Below are 12,622 nucleotides of genomic sequence, written 5' to 3' on the forward strand. Positions count from 1 at the left end.
TTATTTCCTCGAGTTATTCACACTTATTATGACCATACTTGTACATAATCTATAAATCGGCATCAACATTTAAATTATCTGTCTTCAAGAGATAGCGTAATAATCTTGTATAAAGAAAGTTAACTGATATATGAAAATATACTTTGATTTACATTGATAATTCCTTTATCTGAATTCAGATTGTACAGTAATGATCAGTCAAATTAAATGTATGTACCAAATAGTGTAGCAATTGACAGGGCATTATTGAAAAATAGTGCCCATGATAATACAAATTATAATTCACTAATGCCTGATTAATGAAGTGTAATCAATCAAGTAGCATTATGGCCGCCCACTCTACAAATGTACTATTGGATTCAAAGTAATAGCACTAATTTTTGAAAAAGTACCAACAAATAGTGTTATTATGCTATTTAGGCGAATCTGAGAAGCCATGCACAATTCTGCTGATGAACGATAACTTGTATGAAGAGAAAGAGAAATTCCGTCTGGTGTTGGACCATGCCCGTACCAATAATAACCTGCCAGGCCTCGTTGGTGACCAGAGCGAGACTCTTATCTACATCACTGATGATGGAGACAGTAAGTACTGTAGTGTCAAGATCACAAATAAATAAAATAAAACTCACATTCTCATAAGAATTTAATATTGAGGCAATAAATGTCATAAGTTATACTCTTAAACATGTACAGTATGTTGTTTACAACATTATAATGTTAATACTGTATACTCATGCGAAATTTAAAGTGCCCCAGTTCAAAACAAGCCCCCTTATTACTTTCACTAAATTAGAGGTTTGTGATTCAATTTGTCTGACTTTGTATGATTGTTAAAGATGTCCCATTTAACATTATAACATAAGAGTCAAGTTACAAAATGTAATTATTTTTGCATTAAATCGTTTTTGCCAAATCACTGTTTTTCTGTTGCCCATTGCATAAACTCATTAAAAAAAAAGAGAGAAAGGGGGACGGGGGTGACGAGGAAGCCTCTCTTCTAAATTTGGAAAGAAATAAAAGATAGAACATTGAACAACTTAATTTTACACTCATGGACCTTATTTTAAATTCCCAAGTGGACTTGCCTCTGCATTAATTGTGTGTTACAGTTTTTAAAATTACAATTTTCTTTTGATTCAGAGCCTGTTATCAAGTTCAAGGAGACCAGATACAACGCAGATGAGCCAACAGATGAAGATGAAGAAGTGTCTGTTAAGATTACCGTAGTCCGACTCGGCGACACCTCCAAGACATCAATCGTAAGAGTGTACACTAAAGATGGCTCGGCTAAGAGTGGTTACGATTATGATGCTTTCTCAAAAAGTAAGTCTGGAAAAAAAGGGACCTCTATAGACTTTCATTATTACAACACTTTGCATTCACCGTCTCATTTACATTTATTGGCCGACAATTCCACCAAATCCATCTGATAGATATATCAAGTTAAATGTATCAGCATGTAATTTCACTCATGAGAGGTGTGAAATAGAAATGGTTCTATCTTAAATTCTGAATTTTCACTCAAAAATTATGAAAGATTTCTTCATTAAACCAGTGCAGTATTACCAGTGATTTTCCAATGAAAACTTGATCTTTTACACTGCACACACTTGCTACCTAAATCCTGTCTTCAGGCAGTTGGATAAAAAAACAATTTGTAATCCCTCAACTTCTATTAGTGCGGGATTTTTGTTAAATGATTTTGTTTGATTGATGTATTCAATTTAGTTCCTGTAGATTTGATATATTTTTATTCAGATAAATAATCCTGTCTGACCTTGATGTAGAAAGCAACTTTGTTGTTCTTATTTTTATTATGCTGTACCCTTTTAAACCCATTTATTTATGTTTACATTTGGGGTTTCTTTATACTGTTTATATTAGTATTCCTAAATTATTGAACAAATGAGTCTCAGGAGATTGCACATGTCTGTCTCATAGTTCAATTGAGTTCAGTTCACATTGATCATGATCATCTCATAATTTATTACGTGAAACCTGTCGGCAGTCTGCTTGAGCATGTCTATTGCACACTTCCGAAACAGGTGGTGCAACAGTATAGGGAATGCAACCGACCGTAAAATTCATGTTGCACATGCAGGTGAGGGTAGGCCTACTCTGTAGGTCTACTAGTGGATTTTCACAAACTGTTAACAGGCAGATTTGGTGTACTATACCTGAAAGAGGTAACATAGTTCTGGTAAAAATATGTGCCACTGCCTGTGATTCCTTGTTTTGAACGCTTCCTATTCCATATTTTAGTTGACATGGATGAATTAATTCATAAATAAATATTCAACCAATCATCTTTCTAGTACTGCATCATGCATATCTGCTCATTTACATAAATAGATCACCATGTGTAACTCCCATTCACACTCAAACTTATTAATTAACTTTTAAAGAAAAATATGAACAGTATAACGTTAACTAAATTTATAGATTCATTTTTGAATGAATGTTATAGAATAATTTAAAAATAATTTTGAATATCTTTTTTTAGATTAAAAAGTTGACCCACAAACTTCAAAAGATTATAATTATATTAAGCTGATTAAACTATTTGATTACATCAATAAATTTAAAATCACAAAGTATCAACTGTGTTATTAATCCAAGAAACACATTAAACAATAAACTAAAATTTAATGGAAAACCATTGAATGTAAATCTTTACGCTACAAACACCTTAAAGCGATATTTATTTTGAATAAATAAATTGCTGTATTCAGTTTCCAAGCCCAATTTAATTTGGAATGCCATGCAAAGTTCAGATGTTATCTAATAGAATTGCAATAAGGAATAGTTCACACCTCTTAAATATGAAGGTTTAAGCTATAGGCACAATGCGTGTGAGTTAACCAATCACAAGCAACAGATTGGATGCTCCCATCATGTCATGATTGGTCAAATTACTTTTGGCGAACTTGCATCCTTGCATTGCATCCAAATGGAAAGCAAGTTTTAGGTGTAAAATAAAATAAATATTTTTAAAGATTCATTATTTTTTTTAACCTGATATAATGATATGATATGACTACAAAATGGAAAAACCGTTTTTAAATAAGGTGACAAGAAATACATTTTAAAATGTTTCTCTTAAAAAAAAATCAATTACATTATTTTTTTTAACCTGATATAATGATATGATATGACTACAAAATGGAAAAACCGTTTTTAAATAAGGTGACAAGAAATACATTTTAAAATGTTTCTCTTAAAAAAAAATCAATTACCCTAGGTACTGTAAATTATATCTCCATGCTTAAACAAAATATACAAAGCAAAATTCCTTCTACTTTATTTTCAAATGGAATGGAACTAATTTATCGCAACTGCATAATGGACGCCAAGCAAATCGTCTTTCATTTCCTGTCTGATTATGATAACAGCCTTTTCCTTTCTCAATATGCTGGCTGTTATTGCCGGGGAAACATCTCAAACTACATAATTCAAAGTTAAGCTAAATGATAATAATAATGATGTCACAACTTGGGAGGATGTTTTCAATTGGATTTAATAATAAATTAATACTTATAATATCTTTATGGGAATTTTTAAAATTTAATCAATTTCGTTTAAATTCCATTTGAAGTTACGATATAATAATTCCAATTGGATTCCTACTAAAATCGAGCTAACTTAATTATTGTTGAATGACCGAGCCAAGAAGGTTAGGAAACAGATAAGATTATAAACAAGTTTATATCCACTTTTAATTATAAATACTATTTCAAATCTCCCTATCTATTAACAGGGCTAAGCAATCAGAATTTTAGAATCAGGTTGCAAAAAGTAATTGGCAAGAAATATTTGTCTACCAACTCATCAATAGATTCATAAGTTGTGTACTTTCAATTAACATGCAAAAAAAACACATTTATTTTTTTATTCGAATATCAAAACAGCAAGCCGCAATTGTTAATGAATAAGATCAAATAATTAGAATTTATATATGCAAGATTACAAATTGTACGCGGCTTCCTTTTTCAAAGAACGCTTCCTTCGTAATTAAATCAACGAGAAATGTTGCTCTTCCGAAGGTCTGCGGTAGATGTACAAGATTGCGAGTTAAACTCATGGATCTTGTTAACCACTAACAAGAATTTCCACAAAAGGTTGTCGCCCCGCGAGTTGATAAACGCAGATTACAAATTCATAATCAAGTTCAGTAGGTTAGCGATTCATATCACACCTGCGTATGTGTGTAACTTCCGAATTGTTCGTCTGTTTCTTTTAAAAAATAAGCAACTCCTGGGATGTTTATATATCAACAAAACATGTTTTTACGCAAAAAAACAATAAAAGTTGACCTTTTGTTTCTGTGATATGGAATGCTAGATACATAGTTAAATATCCCTAGTGATGTCATTCATGATAATGATAAAATACAAAAGGGAGTCGACATTTTTGTTATTTTCAAAAGTTATGTATAAAGGATGTGAGAATCGAAAGTTTCACACGAATATAACGGAACCTTTTGTTTTGAATACGTAGTAAGAAAGGAAATAAACATTCCAGAAATAAAATCAATAATTATATACTGTAAAACTGTATTTAATTAATAGGATGCCCCCTAAATAGGGATTGGCTGTAGTGTATTGCCTTGTACAGTGTATTCTTAATAGGAATGTTCCCTGTGTATGAGTCTCTCAAAGTCTGTACTGTAATTGTATATATAAACATTTTTAATACTTACTGTGTTGTTTTTTTCTTCCAGGACTTGTCTTTGGCTTTAATGTATCTGAAATACCTGTGGATGTTGATATTCTGTACGATTCAGACCGTAATGAGATGCGTGAAGCCTTCACTGTTCTCCTTACCCCAGATCAAAATAACATTGCTGAACTTGGAGTAAGTACAGTATACCATACAAAGCAACATAACCGCATTACTTTAACAATACTTATATCACGATTATGCTTCACCAAATAATGTGGTAACATTTGGGGTACAAATACAAGGGCCGTAGCAACCTTACTAGATTTTCACAGAGGCCTTCGATAATCTGTTGTCTTGAACAGAGATTGTTCCCTTTTCTTGTGAAAACCGCACCACTTTATTTCTTGTGAACACATCACTGAATTTTAATTCGATTTTTATGTAAGAAAGTTAAAAATAGAAAATAGAAAGGGATAAATGAAAAATAATTTAAATATGTTTGTAATTGTTCTCGTATTTTAGGATAGCAAGGCTATTGTTTACATTGATCAGACCGGTGGTAATGTTGCCGGTATCACTTTCCCAGCACCACCTGTTGTCGTTTCACTACTCAATTATGATGACGCCACCAACGGAATCGTAGAACCTGTACCTGGATATCCAGTCGTCTGTGTTACAGTAAGTTTTATTTTTTGATTAAAAAAACCATAGTGACTTTAAAATGACTTACAGTTATGAATAAATTAAGTATGATTGACTGCATGCATTCTTTTGAACTCCGACAGTCGTGTTCTACAAAAGTTACTTTCAATTTGTTAATTGGTGAAAAATTAATGGCATTAATGACTGCTGTTGCATAGCTAACTTCCACATGGAAAGGACTTTTTTTCCAGATATGTACAAATAGATTCATTAATTATTTTAAGCTGTTGTGAAAATCCATCAATCGGAACAAAATGTATAATGTTTTAATTAATTAATTATTCTACTTAATTAAACATCACTAGTAACCATATAGTGGTACTAATGATCAAAATACAAAGGCAAAAAATGATCTGAGTTGAATGATAAAGTTAAAGTTGGTCCTAAAGTTCTTAAAAATAAAGATTAGAGAAAACAGATTTAAATTACAAAGAACTAAAAAGAAAAGAACCCATGCCTTTTTGACACACTTATGGCAAACCTCTATTCAGGGAACATTTGTATAAGGGGTCGCATTCCTGAGTTCATAAAGTGTTTTTACTGTAAATTTTAACACCTAATTCATTGTGGTTTTTCTCTTTTTTCCGTAGCCTTGCAACCCAAAACATCCAGACTTTGCTGTCACTGGTAGTATCTGTACCACCGAGGGTGTCAATGATACCATGACTCAGTTCAGATGGATGGTAGCTGCACCCAGTGCTGCCAACGGAGCCACCAGCCCACTCAGGGAAGTCAGCAGCAACACATTCTTCACAAGCACCAACCAGGTTAGTTTTTAGTTTTGGTTTTTTGACATTTCTAGTCCATTCCGTAATATTATGTTTAGTCCATCTAATCTGTTTGCTATACCTGTTAAAATACAATATGCTAATATTAATTTTATCTATTCACAGCTTACACTCGACAGCATATACTTTGCCCCAGGATCAAGAGTTCAGTGCTCTGCCCGTGCTGTAAGCAACCTTGGTGACCCAGGCCGTGAATACATGAGTGATCCAGTAATTATAAGCAAGTCAGAAGGACTCTGTATGCCAAGAACCCCTGGAGCTGTTGGTGCAGATCCTTTCACTGCCAAGCTTAGATACACAGGACCTGCAGATCCCGATCATCCTAATATGATTAAACTTACAGTTACTATGCCTCACACAGGTACAATACTTTATGATATAACATACTTGTGATATTGATATTCCGCAGGCTACATTATTTTTCTCACCTCTCTCTATGTCTGTAAAAGTAAAATCCAACCTGTAAAATGTTTTACATAAAGTTAGAATCATGATTTAATCTTAGGTACCGATTATTTCATTTTTATAAAACTTTTTTGAATAGATGGTATGCTTCCCGTTATCTCCACCCGCCAACTGTCCAACTTTGAATTGACACTCAGCGAGGACGGTCTCCGTGTCGGAACTCATCAATGCTCTAACTTGCTCGATTTTGACGAGGTCCGAACCAACTACGGTTTCATCACCAAGGACACCAAGAACCCTAACGTGGTTGGTGAAACCAAGGACTACCAGTTCAGCAGTGACATGAGAACAGACCGTACCCTTAGGTTTTACCGCAACCTGGATATGGACTCTTGCCTTTGGGAATTCACAAACTACTACACCATGTCTGAGCTTTTAGATCGATGCGGTGGACAGATTGGAACCGATGGACAAGTAAGTTTTCTTCCGACAGACAGACTTTCCTTAGGGCATTTGTTTGTTCATTCATGGTTCGCTAATAACCAATTTACCATAGTTTCCTTGCAGCAATGTTCCACTTCATGCATGAAGTCAATTACATGGAAATTGATGATGACTCCACCACAAAAACTTACATGTTGATACATACAGAAATTCATATTAAAAAAAAATAACAAGCTATTTTTCTTATTTCATAAAGAAACTCAAATTTCTTTCTAAAAAATAGATAAACCAATAGAACAGAACAACTATATGAAAAACTAGACAATTATTAGAATCAAGATTAGATTGATTTATTTGTCTCATCATGGCCCTAGACAATATAAGCAAAATTTTTTCATTTAAAACAAACAAAAAAGTTTAATGGAAAATAATACAAAGAAAACAAGCAAAGTAAAATTAGTGTAAAATACTTAAACACAGACAAAAAAATGGTTTTTATAAAAAATTTTTAAGATAAAGAACTAAAAAAATTGTGTTAAAAACCAAAATCACTTATTAATTTACTTACTTTCAGGTGCTTGATCTTGTTCAATCATACGTCTCTTTGGATGTACCTCTGTACGTATCTTACATCTTCCACTCACCAGTAGGAATCGGAGGATGGCAACATTTTGATCTGCAATCTAACCTCCGTCTCACCTTCGTATACGATACCTCAATTCTTTGGGAGAATGGTATTGGAACCAGTCGGTCAGATTTATCCTCATTGCAAGGTAAGTAAAAATTAATAGAGGGTAAGTAAGTAAAATTAGTAGAGGGTACTTGTTAGGCACTGTTCTGAATGGTACAATACTGGAGGTTGAAATAAGCAGTGAGGTACATCTTGTGAATTACCTATACCTCTCTAAAGTTAGTCAAATTACGCCTTAGGCCTATGCTAATAAATAGTGAGTTAAAAGCCTAAGCTGGAACTATGCTCCTTATTTATCAAGTTAAATAATCCTTGGAGGGAGACATTTTAAAAAATAAAAGTAGTTATTAATTTCTCTGACCATGTATTCATTTTCTTCCAGGATACCTGTACCCAACCAGCATGAGAATTGAAAAGAATGGACGTCTAGTAGTGGACTTCAGAACAGAAGCACGATTCCGCGGACAGTTTGTGCTTGCACATCCAAGTACGTATCTGCTACTACTTACACTAAAATATCTCATACAAATTTATTAAAGGATACAAATTTAGAACGTCCAATTCTTAAGTGTGTGCTAATCACATTTAATATCTTTTTTTTTAGATACAGATATTGAATCAAACGTCTTCTCAGCTGATCATCCAGGAGTGACCTATGACCTTGATCTGATCAGATCTGAGCCAACCTTTGCTGAACCTGAACAATTGTGGCAGTTTACATCAAGTGTTGCAGTAAGTAGAGGTTTTTTTGTATAAAAGAGTATATTTTCATAGAATTGGTAATACTTCAGAAAAATCTGTTTTTTAAGCCAAGAAAATGTGTGTTGCAGCCTATTATGTTGTTAGACACTTAATTATTCATTTTTAAGATCCGGGTGTATTTACCTAAAGTATGTATTTTTATCTGCAGCTTTCCGACTACAGTGGTGCATATACTGTGCGTCTTGTTCCTTGCTCAACACCTGTTGGTGCAACATACTCTGAGCCAATCGTCTGCAATCCAAATGACCCAATTGAGTTCCAGATCCCGATCCGATTCCAGCAAGTCAGCGACCCTGTACCAGCAGAGTTCAGCCTCAATTCCGAGTTTGTTTTGATGAACAAAGAATCACTGTGGTTATCAGATGGATCAATGGGCTTCGGCGAGGGTAGCGACACTGCATTTGCTCCAGGTGAGTATTTACAGAAATTGGGCTAAGCAAATACTTAGGCCAAATAAAAAGAATTCTCTATTAATCAATTTGTATAATTTTTGTTGTATTTTTATGTATTTGTTAATTGAATTGATGGATAGCTAATTATAGAAAAAAATCCCTCTCTTAAAAAAGATATGTAAAATCTAGTTATTCTGACAATTTTTTTATTTGGTATCTTATTTATATGTTGAAAAACCTTAATCTGAGAAGTAAATTGGATAAAACAATGAGAAAGATATGAGAAACAGAGAAAATGTTTATTGATAAATATAGAAATAGTAAAACAATTAGTATTTATTAAATTTGATCAGGTGACACCATCTTCGGTCGTATCCATGTTGATCCTGTCCAAAACCTTGGAGATGGATTCTTCCTAAACATTGAGAAAGTGTTCCTCTGCAGTGGACTCGATGGTTACATTCCAAAGTACAACCCAACCAATGATGAATACGGCTGTGTTGCTGATACACCAAACCTGCTCTACAGCTACAAGATCCTGGTAAGAAATCTCTGTCATTGGCAGAAAAGCTTAAAAATCATTTGCAAATTTTATTAATTGCTTTGTTTGTAACTTATTGCATGATACGTCCAAGTTATCATCCATATTCATTGATTTCCAGGAAAATCAATGCGTCACAAAAGTTTATTAAAATCTTGAGTTATCTGATTCATCAATATGAGTTGAAATATTAATAGCATGCCCTCTCTTGATCCCAGGATGTTGCCAAGTATTTCTTTCAGTTTCTGAGCACTTCAATTATTTTACATTACTTTTTAAATTTATATGGCTTACACAACATCAGGTGAGTTTAGTTTTCCACCTCGTCCATGCAACCAAATATACTTCTATAACCCTATTAACTTTATTCAAATTTCCAATTTTTCAGGATCGTGCAGCTCCAACTACAGTTGTTTCCGACATGGGTGGAATCACCTTTAATGCTAGCCTGGCTATTGATGATAGAAACGCCGCTGCCCTTGCTCAGATGCCAAATGCTGATGGGTTCAGTATGGGTACTAGAGCACTTTTTGAGGTAATTTGATACATTTACGTAATCATTAAGTAAAAACTGTATATTGTTTTCATATGATAAGCTGTTTTTTTATCAATTCATTAAATACATTTTAGTGGGGAGTAACATATTAATTAGGTGAAATTGGTCCTATTCCTTCACATTCCTGTTTCATATATTTTAGGCAAATCTTTGTATGCGCTTAGTTGATAGCTTATGATTGTTTGTCCCATAGTGCTCCACAAATAAAAGAAACTGTAAACTTTCCAACCAATAGTGCTGTAGGTTGAAAATAGTAAAATCTTCTGTAATGTAAATGAGGAGATCCAACCACAATCAACGCCCAAGGACATTACCTAACTTATGGTTTTTCATTTTCTCAGGCCTCTGCTGGCAGACAGAATTTCTTGCATGCCATATACACCATTCGTTCATCTGAAAACGCTGGACGTGGCATAGGCAAGAGAAGTATTGAGTACCATAGCATCGGTAATGCAAACCAAAACTCCCTACGAAAACGACGAAAAGTTGAAGCTGCAGATGTTCAAGAACTATCTTCAATCGGCAACGACGGGCTCGGTACAAACATCCACAGGATTGCTATGTCACAAAAGGGCGGCAGTAGAATTCTAACATACGACAACAACGATATTGGCTCAAACTACGAGAAAGGGGCCAATAACATTGCCCCAACTAATTCAATAATGCCTGTAATCATTGGCGTAGTTGGAGCTGCTATTATTCTATGTCTCGTTCTTATTATAGTTTTGGTTTTACGTAGGAAAAAGGCTTCACCTGTTGCTGCACCAACGACCGTGTACCAAAACGGTAGTGCTAAGGTAGTTGCGTCATCTGGTAATGACGACGATAACACCGAAGTATAAAAACTAAAAAAATAATGACGTCCAAATGGCAAATCCATGCAAATTTGAACTGATTTATTTTATTACCGTATTATTAAATTAAAACGTTGGTGTAAGAAGCTACAATATAGGGTAAACTTATTGTAATTATTATATTTTTATTAACAATTTTTAGACAAAGAGGAATTTTAACTACATTAGAAAAACCATATTTGATAAAACATAAATTCTATCATCTAGTTTTGTATCTGTATATTGTCTCTTATATTAAATTTTTGGATTCTATTTTCTAAAATACAGTAGGCTACAGTATGTAGGTTTTTATACTTGCAACGTATATAGTGCATATACTGTATCATGGTGCCTGGAAGTTGCTAATCTTTTTTTGTTGTGTTTGTTATTTTAAGCAATATTAAAAATACACTACTTTTTGCTTGTAAATTTATGCTTTTTGTTAGTGTAAGGAATATGTATAAATTATATATTCCTGTTTTATAGAAAGAGGCTTCGTTTGCTGCATGTACAGTGACATCAATTCTTGTGTTACGCTGTAAATAAAACAACATCTTATTAATTTTATAAACAGCAAATTAAAACTGATATCTTGTTGAATATTAGTACTTTATTTTATTAAATTAACTACCAATAACAATATAATATATATTATTATATATAATATATAGATTTATTAACGTTTCTGGTTAGTTAAGTCTTAACTGAGCTGATTTTGTTTTTTATTTCATATCTTGGTTGACGAAAAAAATGAAACTAAGTTTATTTTTTTGCCTCTTATTTATGCTTTAAGCTGAAATGCACAAGTCTTGCAGAATAATGTATTATTTTATTGATATTTTTGTAGAAAAAAAAACATTATGTATTGTTGTAGAACAGTAATTTGCATAATTCAATTGTTAATTTTACTATTATTTGTTGGTATTTTATATTAGTGTTAATTTAATAAACTAGCAGGGGTAATTCAGCTGAACACTAACACTATTTAACCTATATTCAACTTGCTATGTGGCTATTAGGCCTAAGATATCAATTTTACAATATTTCTATATATTCACTTTGTATTGAAGCACCCACTTGACACAATTTTAAACTTACCTCCAAATTTGGACAAGTGGTCCATGGGCTAAGGCAGACCAACTATACACAACTTAGTCAAATGTTGTGTTTAAATGTGGTGAGCTTTCTTATAGTACAATAATAGTACAGTAATAATATTAATAATGTCATACTTTTATGCCATCATATATTTGTTAAAATTAACTGAACATCCACTTTCAGTAGTCTTTCAATAAACTATTATCATACCCTTCGTAATTTTTATAACATTTCATTGTAAATTATTCATTTATTGATATGCAAAAAATGCATAATAATGTTTTATATTATTTTAGTTCAGCTATATGTTATTTATGCACCAAGAACTGAATTGTTTTAGTATATTGTATAGATGTTTTTTTACATTAACAGGACCAATGCTAAATTACACTTATATTTTTCAAAACGAAGAAAAAAAAACTATTTTCATGCATTATTTAAGTTGACCGATTAATTTGGGAGTTCATTTTTAACAGTTTACAGTATAATAATTGAAAAAAGTTTTATTTTTAAAATTTATTTTTACTGAATTTGTAGATGTAGCTCAACTTGGTCAGGTCCAGCAAACTAATGCACATTTTCATTGTTTTCATTTTACCATTTTAACGAATATTTTAAACATTTTATACCATTTGAAAAACAACAATCTTTTTAAAAGTGTTTTAAAGTAATCTTTTTGGTAATATTCATTGTATATGTGTACACATGTCGGAAATAATTCAAATAAAAAATTTTGGAATTGGGA

General features: G+C 32.6%; 1 protein-coding gene across 1 annotated transcript in view; it reads left to right on the plus strand.

Moving 5' to 3' along the window:
• Window positions 1-12,622, plus strand: part of LOC140049627 (extracellular matrix protein 3-like) — an 82,198-nt gene extending 69,576 nt beyond the window's left edge. The window contains exons 10-23 of the mRNA XM_072094564.1: window positions 421-585; window positions 1,144-1,326; window positions 4,724-4,857; window positions 5,188-5,343; window positions 5,958-6,134; window positions 6,261-6,516; window positions 6,700-7,034; window positions 7,579-7,777; window positions 8,078-8,182; window positions 8,300-8,427; window positions 8,606-8,867; window positions 9,203-9,390; window positions 9,779-9,925; window positions 10,288-12,622. Coding sequence (XP_071950665.1) covers window positions 421-585; window positions 1,144-1,326; window positions 4,724-4,857; window positions 5,188-5,343; window positions 5,958-6,134; window positions 6,261-6,516; window positions 6,700-7,034; window positions 7,579-7,777; window positions 8,078-8,182; window positions 8,300-8,427; window positions 8,606-8,867; window positions 9,203-9,390; window positions 9,779-9,925; window positions 10,288-10,788 — 2,936 coding nt within the window. The 3' untranslated portion in view covers window positions 10,789-12,622. The remainder of the gene's footprint in view (window positions 1-420; window positions 586-1,143; window positions 1,327-4,723; window positions 4,858-5,187; window positions 5,344-5,957; window positions 6,135-6,260; window positions 6,517-6,699; window positions 7,035-7,578; window positions 7,778-8,077; window positions 8,183-8,299; window positions 8,428-8,605; window positions 8,868-9,202; window positions 9,391-9,778; window positions 9,926-10,287) is intronic.

Source organism: Antedon mediterranea, chromosome 5 (assembly GCF_964355755.1).
Source record: "Antedon mediterranea chromosome 5, ecAntMedi1.1, whole genome shotgun sequence".
NCBI lineage: Eukaryota > Metazoa > Echinodermata > Crinoidea > Comatulida > Antedonidae > Antedon > Antedon mediterranea.